Here is a 19,826-nt window from a genome sequence, read left to right as displayed (position 1 = left end):
TTAGTGTTAATGCAGGTTTCATGAAGATTACTGTTTTCCCTGTATATTGCGACACATTTCTATCAAAGAAATAGTAAAAATGTTAATTGTTTTCCTGTGCTCAAATCCATGCTATATGCAGGATGAGCATCCATGCACTTCTCTTGTGAAGAGCCGGATGAAATCTAGGCAAAGTGGTCCAACAAAACAAACAACAAACAGACATACATACATACACACACACATACAAAAACAGCTGACTAATATCTGCAAGAATCTTCAGGATGGAAGGAAGCGGAATATTCCCCCCCCCAAAAAAAAAAAAGAAAAAGAAAAAGAACAAGAAGGAAGATCAAGGCGGAAGACCTCATCAATGTAGAGTAATGACACGGTATCTTTCTCTGTTTTATGATTGATTTCAGGATGATCTGAAGAACATGGTGTGCAACCACTACTTCCTCTGGCAACTCACATTCTTCTTGCCCTTCAGTACCCTACCAACGGTAGACTACGTAGATGTCAAGTAAGTTTTATTGAACATATCATTACTTTTTTTTTCTACTTTGTGAGGCCTAAACACTTTGGAATGACCTTTCACCCCTTGCTACTTAACCAGTTTAGAAGACCTTTCACCTCTTGTATTCTATGACTATGTATTTCTCTTGGATCGCTTTGTATCTCTCCAACATACAGATTAACTCTTTCAGCACCAGTATTCAATCAGCTTCTCTACACGGCCATGAGGACATGGGAAGAATACGTCAGAGCAAATACTCAGCGGAATGACAGCAAGTCCAACTCTGTCTTCAAAGTGTAAGTTTAGAGAATCCCACTATACCTTGGTTCATTGTTATGGTACATGTTCATTATTTGTCGTATTCATAAGACAGAGTGTGAATTGAGAGTGTTGTGCTGTGCCTTGGTTCATTGTTACGGTAGATGTTCATTATTTGTTGTATATATATCTTATACATATTTACAGGTCATTATATTTGTCAGATGAATCGGTTCTTGATTTAAATAGTGCTTATTTGGCACTGCATATTCCAAGCATGGAGACAATGAAGTTTCATACAATGCTGATAGTAATGTGGAATGCAAGCTTAGTGGAGAGATTATAAGAAATTTTATAGACTGATAAAGGATTTGAAGAGTTTTTATTAGGAAATAGTGTAACTTTTTAGGCGTTGCATCAAATGGTCAATCATATGAATCGCTATGCATGATTTTACAGATGATACTTGCGAAGTATAGAAAAGAAACAACCAAGCAGTATTGATATTTGAGTTAATTAAAGTAGAAGCACCGTAAGACTAAAAGAGCAGCTATCCTTCTAAAATGATTTCCAACTTATAGAGTTTGTTTGTAGTGGAAATGTATGGATATATTATAGTTTTTCTTATAATAGTGTTTATACATATATTTGGAATTGCAGTCTAAGCCTCCAGATGTCCACGCTGAGACAGATGTTGAATGCCATTCAGCAGTTTACCACAAATCCACAGAGCACTGATGCCATCCACATGAAGACTGTGCTGGGTATGTACATCTATCCCTTGTGATGCATGTGTAATATACTCACTCTTCATTCCTTTCTACCATGCCACCAAAGTTTTTATCAGTCTGTCCTTTCTCTCATTATCTTTGCTGTCATATCTGATTTCTTCTTTTGTCGAAAACCACTCTGTAAGTATGGATAAGTTGTGGTGTAAAATCTTTATGAATCTAGCATTGTCTTAACGAGGATGAAATTCAGAACATGAATTTTCTTTTTAGAGAGATTCTGCAATACTTCTTTCACCTGTGACATTATACTCAAATGAATCTCACTGGAATTGGCCCAGATTGAAAAATTTATCTTGACAGTTTTTAAAGGAACAGTAAGTTGACTTTAAAATATTCTAGCAAAGGATGAGTATTATTGCCTGTATCAGCTCTATCTTTGACCTATGAATGAGCCATATCAACTCTGTTTTGTTTTCTTCTGTTTGCAGCCACCATAGCGCTGACGAAGGCAGTGCGCAGCTTCTACCTGCTCCTCATCCGCAAGTTTGAGCCCCAGCAGCAGACGCTGGCTTTCCTGCGCGAGATCATCATGGGCAACGACCTGACCCTGCGCATCATCAACCAGGTTCAGCACATTCACAGGCCCGAGTGGGGGAAGCTGGACATGGCCAGTCACGTGCGCAAGTAAGCAACCGACCCTCGCTGATGCAACATCCACTCTCTCCCCCACCCTCCTTTTCCTTTCTTTGGACAAAAGATATCCAGTTTATTATGATGGTCTTTGACTCACTCTTCTGATGAAATTGATTGTGATGATAATGGTGATGATGGTCACGATGATGATGATGATGACAATGATGATTATGATGATTACTTTGGTTATGATGATGATCATGACGATGATGACGACAATGATGACGATGGTGATGATGGTTATGATGGTAATGATGGCGATGATGATAATAATAACAATAAGATGACAGGGCCTTTGCAAGGTGTTGTATTTCACCCAGGGTAGCATTTTCAGTCTAAGAACTTTATAGGAAGGTGACTCTTAAGGTTTGATTTGGGGCATACTAGTTCTCACTAGGAAGTGTCGCCTGCATTAAAAAGCTTGCCAAGTATTTGAGTGTGAATGTCTTAAGTGGGGGGGGGGGGGGGGGGGGAGGGGGATGGGGGTAGGGATTGATTCTTATGACTTATGTTACTAGGTAGTAGTAGGGTGAAGGGTGTTTTTATGCCTCCGCCACGTAGTGGTGCCGGAGGCATTATGTTTTCGGGTTGTCCGTCCGTCCGTCCGTCCGTCCGTCCGTAATGAATTTTGTGGACAAGGTAACTATCAAAACCTGTTGAGGTATCCTAATGAAACTTGGCATGTATGTGTATTAGGGGGTGAAGTTGTGCCTATCAACTTTTGGGTGCACATGCTCAAGGTCAAAGGTCAAAAGGTCAAGGTCAAATACATAAAATTTCACTTTTTCCATCATATCTATTGAATGCCTGAAGATATTTTCTTGAAACTTAGTGTATACATGTATTACCCAATTAAGATTCTCTGGTGAAAGTTTGCGTCATGAGGTCAAAGGTCAAAGGTCAAAAGGTCAGGGTCAAATACATGCAATTTCACTATTTTCGCCATATGTATTGAATGCCTGAAGATATTTTCCTGAAACTTAGTGTATACATGTATTACCCAATTAAGATTCTCTGGTGAAAGTTTGGGTCATGAGGTCAAAGGTCAAAGGTCAAAAGGTCAAGTAAAAATATCAAAACTTCTTTTTTTTCTCCGTGCCTTGGAAAATTGTTCAAGGTATCTTCATGGAACATAGTATATACATGTACTGACTGGAAGTGATTATCTAGAGAATGTAGGGTTCATGGGGTCAAAGGTCAAGGGTCAAAGGTCAAGTGCAACACTTCAAAATTTTACTATTTCCCTCATATTTATGCAATGCCAGCAGGGTTATTATTTTTTTACACTTGGTGTATGCATGTGTAACCCAGGGCTGCACACTAACCCATTTTTTCTGCCGGTCCAACCTGTCTCTGTCGGACCGGTAAATGCCCCGTTTTACCATTTTTTACCGGTCCGAACAGAAAATTTACCGGTCAACAACGACAACCTAAAAAAAAAACATTAAATGACTTGCAAACTTATTTTCTTGTTTTTTATGGACGCACCCCCTCCCCCACCAATGTACATTTTAAAGATTTTTTTTTTTTTTGAAAACTTGCAATATTTATTGCACAAGAAATAAAAAAAAAAGAAAGGAAAAAATAGAATGTTTGTTTGTGAATTACAGTGTAAAATGATAATGAACAAAATCAGATTGTATCAAATGCGTTTGTGACTTTTTCTAAACATCGGCGCACGAACTTGCTGCGTAACCTGCTCTTGGTGGTCAGTTGGATTGCGACGATTTAATGAATTATTTTAGCTGTGATATTTTCTGATGCACGCGCTACAAGGGATTCTTTATTTTTCTCCCGATAATCTATTCACATTTGTGCATGCGTTCTTGAAAGGTACACGACATGCAGGGCCGAATTCGCAATCCTTTTTGCGCCCATTTCCACCTCAAATATTAGCGAGATTGTGACGATTTCATAAATTACTTCGGCTGTAATATTTTCTGATGCACGCGCCAAAAGGGGTTGAAAATGTGTCCTTTATTTTTTCCCGATAAACTCTTCGAATTTCGTAAGTGCGTTCTTAAAAGATGCACCACATGGCCGAATTCATGATACTTTTTGCGCCTATTTCTACCTCAAATATCAGCGGGATTGTGACGATTTCATAATTACTTTTCGGCTGTAATCTTTTGTGATGCAAGCGCCAAAAGGGGTTGAAAATGTGTCCTTTATTTTTTCCCGATAAACTCTTCGAATTTCATAGGTGCGTTCTTAAAAGATGTTTCACACGGCCGAATTCATGGTACTTTTTACGCCTATTTCTACCTCAAATATCAGCGGAATTGTGGCGATTTCATGAATTACTTCGGATGTAACTTTTTGTGATGCACGCACCGGCTATAGAATGGTTGAAAATGCGTTCTTTATTTTTCTCCCCATAATCTCTTCGCATTCCGTACATGCGTTCTTTAAAGGTATACGACACGGCCGAATTCACAATCCTTTTTGCGCCTATTTCTTCCTCAAATATCTGCGGGATTGCGATGATTTTATGAATTACTTCGGCTGTAATCTTTTGTGATACACGCGCCAAAAGGGGTTGAAAATGTGTCCTTTATTTTTCCCCGATAAACTCTTCGCATTTCGTAAATGCGTTCTTAAAAGATATACGACACGGACAAAAATCATAATTCTTTTTGCGCCTATTGTTTCCTCAAACTTCAACGGGATTGCGATGATTTTATGAATTATTATTTGGCTGTAATCTTTATGATGCACGGGCCAAAAGGGGTTGAAAATGTGTCCTGTATTTTTCTCCCAATAATCTCTTCGCATTTGGCACATGCGAATACGACACGGCCGAATTCACGATCCTTTTAGCGCCTATTTCTACATCAAATATCAGCCGAATTGTGGCGATTTCATGAATTACTTCGGATGTAATCTTTTGTGATGCACGCACCAGCTATACTGGTTGAAAATGCGTTCTTTATTTTTCTCCCCATAATCTCTTCGCATTTCGTACATGCGTTCTTTAAAGGTATACGACACGGCCGAATTCACGATCCTTTTTGCGCCTATTTCTACCTCAAATATCAGCGGGATTGCGATGATTTCATGTATGACTTCGGATGAAATCTTTTATGATACACGCGCCAAAAGGGGTTGAAAATGTGTCCTTTATTTTTCCCCGATAAACTCTTCGCATTTCGTAGATGCGTTGTTAAAAGATACACGACACGGCCAAAAATCATGATTCTTTTGCGCCTATATCGTTTCCTCAAACTTCATCTCTTAATCTCTTCGCATTCCGTACATGCGTTCTTTAAAGGTATACGACACGGCCGAATTCACGATCCTTTTTGCGCCTATTTCTACCTCAAATATCAGCGGGATTGCGATGATTTTATGAATGATTATTCGGCTGTAATCTTTATGATGCACGGGCCAAAAGGGGTTGAAAATGTGTCCTGTATTTTTCACTCAATAATCACTTCGCATTGCGTACATGCCTATACACGTCACGGCCGAATTCACGGTCCTTTTAGCGCCCATTTCTACATCAAATATCAGCGGGATTGCGATATGTCATTAATTATTTCGGCTGTAATCTTTTGTGATACAGGCACCAGAAGGGTTGAAAATGCGTTCTTTATTTTTTTCCCGATAATTTCTTCGCATTTGTGGATGCGTTTGCAAAATTATACACTGCATGCAGGGCGGAATTTGAGATTCTTTTTGCGCCTATTATTGTTCACTCAAATTCCAACGGGATTGCGAAATTTTCATGAATTACTATTCGGCTGTAACCTACATGATGCAAGCGCCAAAAGGGGTGAAAATGTGTCCTTTATTTTTCTCCCGCTAATCTTTTCCCATTTCGTACATGCGTTCTTAAAAGGTATACGACACGGCTGAACTCACGATCCTTTTTGCGCCTATTTCTACCTCAAATATCAGCGGGATTGTGGCGATTTCATGAATTACTTCAAATGTAATCTTTTGTAATGCACGCACCAGAAGGGTAAAAATGTGTTTTCTATTTTTCTCCCGATAATCTTGTCGCATTTGTGCATGTGTTTTGATAACCAACACGGCATGCAGGACTGAATTCAAGATCCTTTTTGCGCCTATTATTTCCTCAAATTTCAACGATATTGCGTTGATTTCATGAATTGTTATTCGTCTGTAATCTTTAATGAGGCACTCACCAAATGTGTCCTTTATTTATTTTTTTTTCTCCTCTATAATCTCTTCGCATTTCGTACATAAGCTTTTGAAAGATACAACGCGGCCGGTCGAATTCATGATCTTTTTTGGGGGGACGATTTCTACCTCAAATATGTAAGCGGGACTGCGATGATTTCATGATTTTTTTTCTCTCTCTAGTATTATCTCTTCACATTTTGTGCATGCGTTCTTAAAAAGTACACGGAAGGGCCGATTTCGTGATCCTTTTTGCGCCTATCTTCATTAAAATGAGACCATTCTGAACGAATGAAAATATTCATCTGTGAAATGACTGTGTAAAACGAAAATAAACGCAATCAGATCCATTTACGGTATCGCTGAATATTGAATGTCTTTTTACTTTTTCTAAAAATCAACACAAGTAAATTAGTTCTAACATAACTGCCACGCTGCTGCGAAGCCGGGATCGGATTGATCTTGCGTTAAAAAATCATGAGTAAAATGACCCGGAAATACGTGCGCTTCTATCAATGCTTCTTGTCTGGCATGACCGCCGATTGCAAGCAAACGAAAAGCAGTTACACTGTACATGCTTTGCATGTATTGCATTTCATGGCAGTGCGTGAGCAGCGCCAAATGCGCAAGCGAGCGCGAAAACTGTAACTGGTCGACTGCTAGTGCTTAAAACTAATGTATGTTTACTGTACAAATTGCACCGGTAGACATAAACGAAAACTTGCGTAAAACTTGTTGAACAGTGCGATATCTTGCATTCTGTTTCTTCCTGATCGGGGCTGCTCTTTTTCTTTCTACTGACCCCACCAATGCTTTTTTTTACTGGTCATGTCGGACCGGTAACTTGTGGATTTCCTGAAAAGTTACCGGTCCGACAGTGACTTTTACCGGTCTTTGACCGTCGGACCGGCGCCAGTGTGCAGCCCTGTGTAACCTAATAGAAATTCTCTGGAAAGTTTTTTTTTCTTCTTTTTTTGCCTCAAAGGTCAAAAGGTCAAAGATCAAGTGAAAGTGCTGAACTAACTTTTTCCTCCATATCTCGAAGTGGCTCAAGTTATCTTGAAACTTAGTACATATTATGCATGTTCTACCTGAAAGTGATTATCTTACAAATTTTAGGGTCAAGGACCAGATTGAAATGGTAACAATTTACTATTCAATTCAGAAATTGCACTTTTTCTCCACACCTGTACCTTGAAAATTACTCAGTGCCTAAATGTATGAATGGGTCAAAGTCAAGTTAAAGTCCTTAAATCCCTAGATACATGCTCTCCTATTCATCCAATTAAACCTAGGTCAAGGAAGGTGAACATTCAACACATTTGTGACAAACTTGCCATTTCAATATTTTGCCAATTTTGTGAAAATGTAATCACACATTGTCCACATGTACTATCTAGACCTATTGGGAAAATCATGCATTATGGCGGAGGCATACCAGTCGCCAAAGCGACATTTCTAGTTAGCAATATGAAGTGATAGTCAGGCGGCATAATATAGAAATCCAACCGCATGATTATCGTTACAGCAACAGTGAATACATTTTTATTTTTTGTTTTGATGGAGACTTTTCTCTTACATACTTTCTCTTATTGTCACGCTGCCTTTGCAGTAATGAAGAGATATTGCATAGAAGCAGACAACATGCTTTGTGTCCTTTGTATCATCATTCTTTGCAAGTCGACATCTCTTTCCTGGAATACTCCTCCCCTCTTTGCCCAGTTGTGATTCCATGTTTCTCTTTGTCCTTCCCCTCCCTGTCCAGATTTGCCTCGAGGCCCATCATGCGAGTCTACAACTACATGCTCTCCAAGTTCTCGCAGAACTCGCTGCAGGAGAACGAGGTCGTCATGACCATGATGCATCACATCGCTGTGGACATCCAAAACCCGGAGGTCCTCTTCCAGATTCCCATCCTCACCACCTTTGCTTGCCTTTGGGAGTCAGGCAGTGGCCACATCTCCAAGGTAACTACCAATATCAATCGTTAGAAACTTGCTGTACTAAAAAAAAAAAAAAAGAAGAAGATATCTTTCAAGAGGGATTAATGTCGCAATCAGATATGGCTGCATTGCAAATTAACTGATAATTGTGATATGATGTATGTTACAATTTCATCACTATTTTGGGAGAAGGCACCCTCTTTTGTTCATTCATCCACTGCATGCTGATGTAAAGGCAGGTAGTTCATAGTATTATTATTTCTTTTTATTAATGCTTATGTATTATCACCACTCTCATTTGCAGCAATCACAGAAATTGATTGACTACATCGTCCACGAGTTCTGTGTTCTGGGCTGTATGCACAAGGAGAAGTGTCTACAAATGGTGACATTGATTGACGACATTGCTCCTCGCAAAAGGTGAGTTTTCTGAATCTTGCTTTTCCATCCCTTGGTAACAGTTTGAATGTTGTTTTCTTAATGTGTGTGTGTGTGTGTTTGTGTGTGTGTGTATGTGTGTGTGTGTGTTTGTGTGTGTGTATGTGTATGTGTGTTATAGTTATTAAGAATGGAAAACGTGACCTAGACTTTTGGCTGTGTATTGAAACTGTATTTTCTCATTCTGTTGGATCTTTAAATAGAGAAATAAGATTTCACAAGCACACGTTTATGTAATAATTGCAACTTATATTACTACTGTACCCTTTCTGCCCCAGATCAGTTAATCTTCAATCAGGAGCAGAATGAGCTTATTCTGACCATGTTGGTGATTAAACTCTGCCATGTTTTCTTTTGTTCTTCTTTGTAGGAAACATGAGACGTCAGAATCAGAAAATGGCAAAAGCAAGGTATGTTCACATATTCACAGCTGAAAATTGCTGTACATGTGAAGAGTCTGATCGCAAAATGGGCTAAGCACCATTTGTGAACATTTGAATAAGTCTTTCATCAGACAGAGCAAAGTAAAATCTTCCCAGTGATGCCTCACTTGTTACATAACAAGGAATATTCTTGAAGTTATGATTAAAAGTTTCCCATGTTACTTGAGAAATATGTCAGAAATTGCCCACCCAAGTAATATGCATTAAAGAGATTTTAAAAAAAAAGATTTACAGGGAAATTCCAAGGAAATTGCAAGGAGTGTTAATGCCATAAGATTATGTGCATCAAAATTTGGTTGGAAAACAAAAGACCGAAAAGCTAGATTAACGAATGGCTCAGCTGATCACAATGACTAACGTGCAGTTCGTGTAAAATTTCCCTGTGTCACCTGCATCTAACTTTTTATGTCATTGTGTAAATTACCCTGTTAATCTTTGCAGAAATTCAACTTCAAAGTCACTGGCAATGTCAAGGGCCTCTATGTGCCCCGTGACGAGAGCGACAGTGAATGCGACGGGCCGGAGGACGAAGGGCCGTCGATGATGGCGAAGCCAGTGGAGAAGACAACGGTAGCAGACTGCATTGCCGCTCTGAAAGAGAAAGGTAAACTGCGATGAACTCCAGCGTTTTCTAATGTCTGTCTATTCCTGTATGCGTGATCGTGTCCAATTTCAGAATTGAAATGAGATCTACAATTTGTCTTTTCCCTGTCCAAGTCCAAGACAGATTAGCATATTCAACAAATTTTTTTATTTTTTTTTTTATTTTTGCGTACTTTTCTTTTACAAATGGCTGAAGACATTGACATAGCGTTGGATTTTGTTCTGCAATATTCTGGATCTTGTGATGCACCATAAATTTCATCCCGACGTCAAGAGACCTATTAACACCGTTCCCCCCCCCCCCCCCCCAGTGAATATAAACTTTCAAGTTAATCTCTAGCCAGCCTCGTTTCTGTGCACCCCTAGACGTATTTGAAGACTGGCTTACTGGAATGGGGCATATGATCCATCAGATTTTGCTCAAGCTCTGATTGATCAGTTAGCTTTATCTCACCGTATTCGCGCGGAGTAATCTCCTCCATTAGTGCATCCTCTACAATGCGATGCAATATTTTATTTTCACCACCATTTTTTTTTTCTTTTTTGCTGCCCTTCCTTTCGACAGGCTTTGAAGATGAGATCCGTGAGCTGCAAGGTATCTTACTGGAGATTTGCTACTTCAAACTGAGTAAGTGGGAAAAAAATGCCCATAATTTTGTCTCTGACACTTGAAAAATTGATGTGTAATGGATTGATGATCGAAATTGCTTGAAAATTGGATTTCACATGTATGGAGAAGAAAACCTTTCACCCATTAGAACATCTCTGAGACTAAGAATCAAGTTTGATGTACAAAGTGGTACAGTTATGATTCTATTTTTATTCAAGTAGTGCAAATTTGTAATGCTTTGATTTTCTATGATCACTTGCAAATATAAAAATGTAGTCAATCAGCTGCAATTGTAAATGTCATATGAATAAATTTGTGTGGAACATACTCACAGTCTGCACATTATTATCACTCTAGGTTTCTGTGTTTGATACTCTAACATTATTACGCATTTTGGGTCTTGTTCTTGTAGAAAGGGGATGTAATGCAGTGTATAACTTGTTCCACATTTTTTCTCCTTTTTTGTGCGATATGTGACACTAGTATGTACTAGTAGAGGTGGTATTGCAAGAGATTATATCGAGGGACAGCATGAATGAATGACTTCTTAATTTCAAGAAACACCAAATAAAATGTTGCCATATATAGAGCATTCCTGCATTCACATTGAAGTGTACCACAAATCATAGCTCAAGAGGTATTAACATGGTGATATGCCACTTTTAACCTAGCTAATGCTAAATGGTTGTATGTGGTTTTGTGTCCATAGACTGCCCCAAGGTCCATGTTGGTGAACCTCACATCTGGCATTGCTGTTGTAAGTATTTAAAACTATAATCTCCACATCACACCAACTGAGTTTAGGTGTACTTTAAAGAAACACAAATACTCATATGTTACAATTATATGAAGCAAGATACAAATCAAGATGTATAAAGATTGAAATATGTTATTAATGAAGTAATGATCACTTTTTAATTTCTAGTTTTACAAATCCACAGGGAATAGCCATCAGTGCACTTTTACGGCAAAATACATATCTTCCGCACTCATTTTAGCAATCATCTTTATTGATGTTTGTAAATTGACAAGGTTTATCCCATTATGATGTTAAACATCAGATTTTGCATATTTGTCAGACTGCTTTGCATATAACTTGTGTATGTCACCTGTATTTACTGCAGAATTATTATTATTATTATTTTGGGAGGTCAGAGATGATCCCAACCATCACCATTTGACCAAATTTTCCTGAATCAAGAGAGAGTGTACAAATATGCAGATGAAGCTTCCCTTTATCTTAAATAATATGTTCTTATACCCTCAAGCAATTTATCAATATCAATTTATTTTCTTTATATTCATATTTACTGACCACATATATTTAGGTCGATCTTGGAGAAATCAGTCCTAAGCAGATAATTCTGTAGTTTTACATTATCGTTTGACTTGGAAGAAGTCATAGAAAGATTTGAACCTAATCTCCTTCTTCCTTTTGTTGCCCCTCCTCTGATTACCCCAACCCCAGCGGACGGAAAGTCTGTGCCCATCATCCCCTTTACAGAGAAGGAAGAGGCCGTCCAGAGTGAGCCCCATTTCAGGTCCCTGCTCCATAAGCTGGGGCTGCACACCTCTCAGGATACCGGCCGCCTCCACCCGTCAGTTCCTACCTTCTGGACCAGTGACATGTGTTACAAGACCGCCTGTGATCTGGGACCAATCAACAAAGGTAGGGTTGATCGGCAGCTACTAGTACTCCACTGTATTAAACTCTTCCCCCATCTCTCGTCTTTGTTCTTCTTTCATAATGCTCACTTGGGCACAGTGCACCCAATTTCCCTAGATGCATAAAGTAATACAGGATCACTCCTTTGCTCTGTAAACACTTTCAGTCACCTTGTGGCAAGTATCTACAAATTTACCAATTTATGAAGATATTTGTGAGAAGCAAATTTGCTGACACTGCTCGTGATGTTCAGGATGTTCAGTGAGACTTACATTCTGTTTAAATTTTACTTTACACCGTTTCCTTGCCTGTTTTGAAATTGTCTCCCTTCAAATACTCATTTACACCCCCATCAGTCAAGTTAACATTTGTCACGTTTTCCTCGGTCTACTTTGAAATCTCCAATCTCTCCCTCATCTTCAGTAATGTATGTGAGTGCAAATGGCATCTGACATAGGTGCTCATGTGTGCTTGTATGACAAGAAATGCATCCCTCCCAAATGTTTATATTTTATTAGGAGTGTTATTTTTCATGGAAAGAAGAAGCTGTATGTAGCCATTGTGCTTGTACTTTTGTAAACATCTGTTTGGAGTGTTTTGATGAAAATTCTCAGGTTTGCAAATTCTTCTCCCATTTGTCGTGTATATTGAGCTTTCACATTGGCAGATATGCAGGTAATTGTTTCATACCCGCCTCATGTCTGACTAATTCTCCTGTTTCTTTAAATCACAGCAAATCTCAAATTTGAGATGGACCAGGCTGACAAGATTCCGGATGAATTCAAGGAGACGACTGGTCTCACCCAGGAGGGCGTCATGCTGGGCCTTGAGGACTTGGACCTGGGCAAGGACTTCCTGGACATCTCAGCTCCCAAGAGGTGAGTGGGATTTGTACTTAGTGTTATGATGCATGTTGGTCTGTTTCAGTAACTTTTAAAGGGATGGTATAGTTTCGGTTGAGATAGGGCTTCAGGTTTTCAACATTTTTTGATGATAATTTTTTGAGACAAGGAGATACCTCTTATGAAGCATGTAAGAGCATACATTTCTAGAGGAATTCGAAGTTTATTTGATGAAAATTGGTTTTGAAATCGCGGCTGAGATATCCAATATAAAGCTAACCTAATATAAGGTGTGACCCATCTTTTATTAGGATTGCTTTGTTTTACTCTTTCTTTGGATTTCTCAGCCTTTTCAAAACCGAGTTTCATCAAATAAACTTTGAATTCCTCTAGAATTGTATGCTCTTAACATTTCATGAAGTGGTTTCTAAGTATCGTGCAAAAAGTTGAAAGCTGAGTCCTCACCTTAACCAATACTATACAAACCCTAACAGATTTGTCTGCTGTAACTCTCCAAAGTAAGATTTCCATAAAACCAGGAACACTCACAACTTGAAACTTTTCACAAATGGGTGACTGGCAGTCAATGCATTGTGAAGACAAAAACTTTGGAGAGCATTTTACTTACAGGATTCTTGGCTCACAAAATTTGCAAAAGTTTCGTGTCTGCAAAAATTGTTTTACAGTACCTGGTACTTGTTTAGTCTGTGTTATGATAGACCTTGTGAAGACCAAGTATGATTATACAAAAGATCAGAAAAACAAGACAGCATTGAGTATGATCACTGACATATTATCAAACACCTGTACAACTCTATCCCTGTTTGCTATATTCATATTTTTCCAGATCATTAACTGTTAGTTTTTTTCTCTCTTTTTTCCTCCTCCCTTTGTTCATTCTCCCGTGTAGTGGCAGCAACTCGGTGTACTTTGAGGTACCGAAGAGAATGTGGTGCAATGTGATTAAGCGTGCCAACATGGGAAAGGTTGAGTGAGTGTCCCTGCAAGAAAAACAAAACAAAACAACAACTGCAGGGAGAAGTCTGGTCTGTTCCTGTGCCATACCACCAGAACTTGGAATTCCTGTCGCCAACTCGCACCTGTTCAAGGATGAAACTGACCAGTGAGTCATGTGCCAGATGGAAGTGGGAAGAGACGCCTCGCTGAGCAATGCCGCGTCAGTTTTGGCCGCTATAGTTCGCCGAGATGTCTTGCAAGAGAACACATCGCTAGCAGCCATCTTGGAATATTTATTATCACGTGGGTGGTGCCACTGTACTGTACCCTGGATTCGCTGCCAAGTGGGACAGTGGAGGAACAAGCTGGGTTGATGAATTCACGTTGGTCATAGCCAGTGTGTCTGCAGTGACACATGGAGGTGCACGACTTCCACTTGCCACCATCAAATCCAACCTACGAACTTTGTGCCAGTGTACAGCAAATATATTTGATTCAATGTATTGTTCTCTGTCTTGTGCCATGCTGTTGAATTGTGTTACAAGATAACAAAACTTAGCAAGTGTACTCATACGTTATTTTGCATCTACAAAGAGAGATGTATGAGATATCATGCAGCATTGATGAAGAGATGCTTTGGGTGATGCTTAGTCCAAGATTACCTATGTTTTCAAAGTAATTTATATTTTTCCACAGCAGTAGAGGATTCATGACTGGGAAAAAAAATATTTATTTTTGTATCATTTTGTGGAATTTGTTCATCTTTATCATGTATTCATTTGACCACTTTTCTGACTGTGTTTAGCGTTTTGTTTTATCACACTGGCAGTGTAGCATTCTTATTTATCCTAGACTGCATGTTGGCCAGTCTGGCACAAGTCTTCACTTCTCTGCACTTTGTGTCATGACGCACTTTTTAAATGAGAGTCAATCTATGTTGCTTACCATTGCCGTGGGTATCATCTTCTTGTGGTATCTTATGGTGGCATCTCTCCTGTATGCGTTAAGCCTTGATGCCTTTGAAAGAAAGGAGGAGGAACATGGGTTTGAATAACTGTTTTTTGGAAAATTTGCTGGAAGAAATTTTTTACAGCCTCACACACTGAAAGTACCAAAATGTTTCATCTTATAAGGGCTTGAAGGAATCTATCTATTCTCTCTCTTGTGGCATTGGTCATGGACATTTTGACCAAACAAAACCAATCATATGCACTCGCATGGTTTAAAAATGTGGAAAAATTAAAAGTCAAGTCACAGGTTACTGAACTTTGGTACTGGATGTCAGTTTCAGCCACAAATTTAGGTGGGAATGTTTGATGGTAATATCATCGGGTAGGAAGGACAGAAATGAATAAATAATCAGTTGCCTGAAGTGACAGAGGGTAAATCAGAGATCAGATGTCACCAAAGTTCGACTGAAATGTCATTATCAGGCTACAAATTCCACTATGTAAGTCAGATGATATTGGCGTAATGGTGCAAAATAGATTGCATATATCACCTTTTTCTGAAGAGGAGGGTAGAAGTAAGTCTGTGGTCAATAATGAAGATTCATGATTTTCATCAAAATGTACATGAACAGTGATGTAATTATTTATGACAGAGATATTGATTGAAGTAGAAGCAGGTGCATTGTTTTGGGGAGTCAAATTGTTCCAGATATTATCATTGTTATAAATACTTATTGTGAATGATACCGGTACTTAATATGGAGATTGTTATTGTTACTATTATTATTGTATGGTTATTAATATTATTGATCTTAGTAGTAGTATTTACTAGTGTCATTTATAAAATAACTTAAATTCCATATTTGTTCGAGAGTGTGAGAACAAGTAATGTGAACAATAGAGTAGAGTGCAGAGTATATTGTCTACACCAGATTGGGGTGCCTCACCTAAAGGACAGCCAACGTAGCCACAGGCCTTTCTCCCACATCCCGTAATATGCAAACAAACTTGTTCACATGAAGGAGAGGTGAATGTGTTTGCTAGCAAAGTTCCTGTTTGGCATTCTCACCCCGTCTTTCTTGTGGTTTCAAAATCTGCACAAGTCGTGCAAGCTCAGTGCTTCAGCTTGCCCCGGACACACTTTCTCCTGTCGTTTGTGTGCTAGCGATAGCTTTTTTTTTAAAGTTGTCTTTTGTATTTAACATAACAAAGTCATCTTCCAGTGACTCCTCTATTATGATATTTATTTTTTTAAGAAGATTTGCAAGGATTCTTTTGTTAGTCAGTGAAGTTTAATTGGGTTACATGCACTTATGGCTGTTAGTCAGTGAAGTTTAATTGGGTTACATGCACTTATGGCTATGTTTTGCTAGTGAATAAGAGCTCAAAACCTTGTTGTATATTTGTCTTCCGGGTATAAATGAGGGAAGAGCTCATTTGTAGCTGTGCACATTTGTTTTCGTATTTCATAAGTAATTATACGAGCCAAGGAGAGAAAAGGGAATGCTAGATTGGAGAGGAAATAATTACAATCAAAATAAGTGGATGTGATGGTGGAGTTCTTCAAATGCTTTACATTGTCCTGAATGACATCATAATTCTGTCAAAAACTTATTTCAAGCAAGTCTTGATCCCCAACATCTACCTTTAGAATATGCAGATGCCTCTCAAACAAATGTTAGGCTCATGTGTTGTCAGAAATTTTGCAAGTTGGACCTTCCTTCATTGACAATTTTAAACTTGCATATTTGGTTGATTTGTGTATGCCATTTTTTATTTGCCTTGATAATCATTGCCAGTGCTTCTCTAAATTTACACCATTTCAGGCTTTTCTTTTTCACAATGCTTGGGTTTAAAGAGTAATGTTCAGTGCTTGTAGTTATTTCTCTGTGACACAATGCACATTTGAAAAGTATTGTCATTGATATTTAAGTCTAACCCAACTCTTTGTAAAGGAGATGTTTGCTGTAATTACTGATTTTAGAAAGGCCACATTTATTGCTGTTAGGTCCTCGTCTGAAAGTCCAGTTTTTACTGATGAGATAATGCAAGAGGCCATAGTCTGGCTGTTAGATGACAGTAATGAGAAGAAAGGTTTAGCAGTATGCATGAAATCTTGTTTGTTATTTACAGTTATTTTAGTAATTTATTTGGCATAGCACAAAACAAATGAAATGATACTTTGCCTCAATTAACTGTTCACATTGTTCAGTGTATAATGCGTAAGAGTTCCAGCTCAGGTACACAAAATGTGGGTTGCCTATTTGGGGGATTGTTAATATCATTTGTCAATTTAAATGTTTTTTTTTTCCTTTTTTTTTCATTTAGTGTATTCTCAAGTAACATTGTCTAGTGTCTGAGCTGTAGAGTGGTGTTTTTACCATGTTTTATGAATAAGTGGCTATTCCAAACTTTTTTATAACCTCAATTATTGTAGATGTACAGTCAAATGAAAAAAAAAAAGTAGATAACTTCTCATATCATGTGCAATGTAAATTTTTCATAGTGATGTTCAGGAATAGTTTTGTACTCAGTTACATATCTCTGTTGTCTAGTAGGGTGACAGTAGACAAAATGTTCACAATGTAGCAAGTAAGATGCAGTCTTTTGATAGTCAAGGAGGCTATCTCTCCCTGGCAACCAAGTTCAGTGTAAGATCAAGGTCATTCTCCGATTCCAAGATCGGTGTAATGATGTGCATTATGTAATGAGTTGGATTGATGTTGTGCAACTGGTAGCTCAGACAGAAATTTGAAAGAGGCAGTGCACAGTGAAGGTGCTGATGCTTTTCAGCATCTTATCAGATTCAGTTATTGCTGTAAATCACAGCTTGGACAAAAGACTTTTATGAATGAATGAGTAGGCCATTCCATCATGCCCCCATCCTGTTTAAATGAACAGAAACTCTGTGTAGAAGGGGCAAGTGAGAGTTAGGAATGACTTCACATTCTGGAGATAGAGATGATGTAATTTATCACTGTGACACGACTCCAGCTGTTACTGCAGAGAGAGAAATTCTGATACAGTGCACTCCCACTTTAACGAACCTGGTTATAACGAAATTTTTGTTACAATGAAATCAAACTTAAGGTCCCAAAATTATTATCTACATGTATATAATCTTTACTGACTATGCTGTTCGGCTATAATGAAATTTCAATATAACAAAAGAAACCTGTTAGTCCCAAAGACTTTATTATAAGTGGAGTGCACTGTAATGATTTTAAAAATGTGTTTCTTGTTGGTGTTAAGAGAGAGAGAGAGAGAGGGAGAGAGGGAGAGAGAGAGACACACAATAGAGTATAATTTATTGGTAAGTTCCACATATTACTATAGCTTGTCCTGATGCATTCCTAAGCAAACTATCAAGATATGCATCTGTGAATTTTATCATTGATACCTATGTATTAACAAATGTAAATATAATATATAATATGTTTAGCATATCATGTTACAAGCTGTGTGTTTTGTGTCAGCACGTGCGTATTGTAGATAAAAAGGAGTATTAACAACTTTGATATTGTGACATTTGGAGAGTTGCAGAGACCTATTTAAGTGTCCATTTGTTGGGGAAAAGATTGTGTATATAATGTGTCATTTGTGTAATAAAAGTCTATGTATGATTCAAACATATGGCATTGGCATTATGCTGCATTGTGTGTGTGTGTATGTGTGTGTGTGTGATATGGGTAAAATAATATTGCCAACAAAACTGGCACGAGAGATGTGGCTGTGTGATATTGAGTAGCAACTTATCCTCTGTGATTATATATATGTATGTGTGTGTGTGTGTGAGATTTCACTAACCTATTGGCTCCACGAAGAAATAGAGAAACAAACTGGTAATGCATTTTTTGGCCGATAAGTTATGAGTTTATTTGAATCAAATTTTCGGCATCTTCAGGAGTGTTGACAATCACGGTATCAAAACAAAGCAAACCAAAAAACTTAAATGCATATACACGTGTATATGAAGAGTTTGTTCGCAAAAACCGGTAAGTCCATTTTTGAAGATTTTGAAGTACGGTCTCTGTCATAAAGTACAAAATAATACCTTTAAAATGATATATTGGTCACGACATATAAAGGTACATTTTTGAAGTTATGGTCAAAAGAAGCAAAAATTTTCTTATTATTCTCTATTTTTCTTGACCTTTCATCGCAAATAATGTATCTCCATTTGGTAAATATGGACTTACCGGTTTTTGCGAACAAACTCTTCATATACATGCATTTAAGTTGTGTAAGAAATATTCAAAGATAGAGTTTACATTTATCATGCTATGTTTCATACTGAATTATTTGTGAGGATGCATGTCCGACTTTCAAGGCCCCGTTGCAAGAAAGTTGCAATCAATTGCAAATCATTGCTTACAGTATTTTGAAACAACCATTCTGATTGGCTCAGGGTCTGCCCTATTAAGAAGACATGCACGCAACAATGATTTTGATTGGCCAGTGACAATCAGTTGCAAGTTGCATTTAAATGCAAAGTTTCTAGCAACGGGGCCTTGATGTAGTAAAACTTTTCTCATCGATGTGTTTTGAGCTGCTGAAACGACTACTGAGTATATAAGAGCAAATGACGGGACTGAAAGTTTGTTGCAGTTGCAAGTCATAAGATAACACATTTAGTGTGATTTGATATTCATTGCCTCTTCAAGAGAATATACAGTGGACTCCTCCATATAGCAAAGTCTTCGGGACAGGCAGATTTCTTTTGTTATATCCAAATTTCGTTATGACCGAACAAATAAACAACAAAAATACATAGAGCCGACAATTTTGCAACATGGATTTTTAATTCGTTGTAACCGGAATTTCTTTATAACCGTGTTTGTTGTAACGGGAGCTGTATAGGGTTACAGAATCGCATCCATACTCAATTACAATGCGTTGATGCAGGCATGGCAGGGTGGCTCGACCCTCTGTCACAATCCCTGGTTAATAAGAAACAAATGATGACAGAAACATACGAGAGTGGCACTCGTGAAGTTAGTCCTTATTAAGCAGACTAAATATATTTCCTAAAGATACCACATTTTAGGCC

General features: G+C 38.1%; 1 protein-coding gene across 1 annotated transcript in view; it reads left to right on the top strand.

Annotated features, from left to right (window-relative positions):
* Nucleotides 1-18,384, top strand: part of LOC140244192 (protein timeless-like) — a 29,880-nt gene extending 11,496 nt beyond the window's left edge. Inside the window, exons 13-25 of the mRNA XM_072323825.1 lie at nucleotides 402-502; nucleotides 673-792; nucleotides 1,415-1,518; nucleotides 1,974-2,169; nucleotides 8,090-8,291; nucleotides 8,572-8,687; nucleotides 9,076-9,115; nucleotides 9,590-9,752; nucleotides 10,317-10,379; nucleotides 11,071-11,118; nucleotides 11,830-12,030; nucleotides 12,761-12,905; nucleotides 13,780-18,384. Coding sequence (XP_072179926.1) covers nucleotides 402-502; nucleotides 673-792; nucleotides 1,415-1,518; nucleotides 1,974-2,169; nucleotides 8,090-8,291; nucleotides 8,572-8,687; nucleotides 9,076-9,115; nucleotides 9,590-9,752; nucleotides 10,317-10,379; nucleotides 11,071-11,118; nucleotides 11,830-12,030; nucleotides 12,761-12,905; nucleotides 13,780-13,864 — 1,584 coding nt within the window. The 3' untranslated portion in view covers nucleotides 13,865-18,384. The remainder of the gene's footprint in view (nucleotides 1-401; nucleotides 503-672; nucleotides 793-1,414; nucleotides 1,519-1,973; nucleotides 2,170-8,089; nucleotides 8,292-8,571; nucleotides 8,688-9,075; nucleotides 9,116-9,589; nucleotides 9,753-10,316; nucleotides 10,380-11,070; nucleotides 11,119-11,829; nucleotides 12,031-12,760; nucleotides 12,906-13,779) is intronic.
* Nucleotides 18,385-19,826: the final 1,442 nt, after the last annotated feature.

This window comes from Diadema setosum, chromosome 21, assembly GCF_964275005.1.
Source record: "Diadema setosum chromosome 21, eeDiaSeto1, whole genome shotgun sequence".
Classification (NCBI taxonomy): Eukaryota; Metazoa; Echinodermata; class Echinoidea; order Diadematoida; family Diadematidae; genus Diadema; species Diadema setosum.
This window is presented reverse-complemented; position numbering and strand designations above follow the sequence as displayed.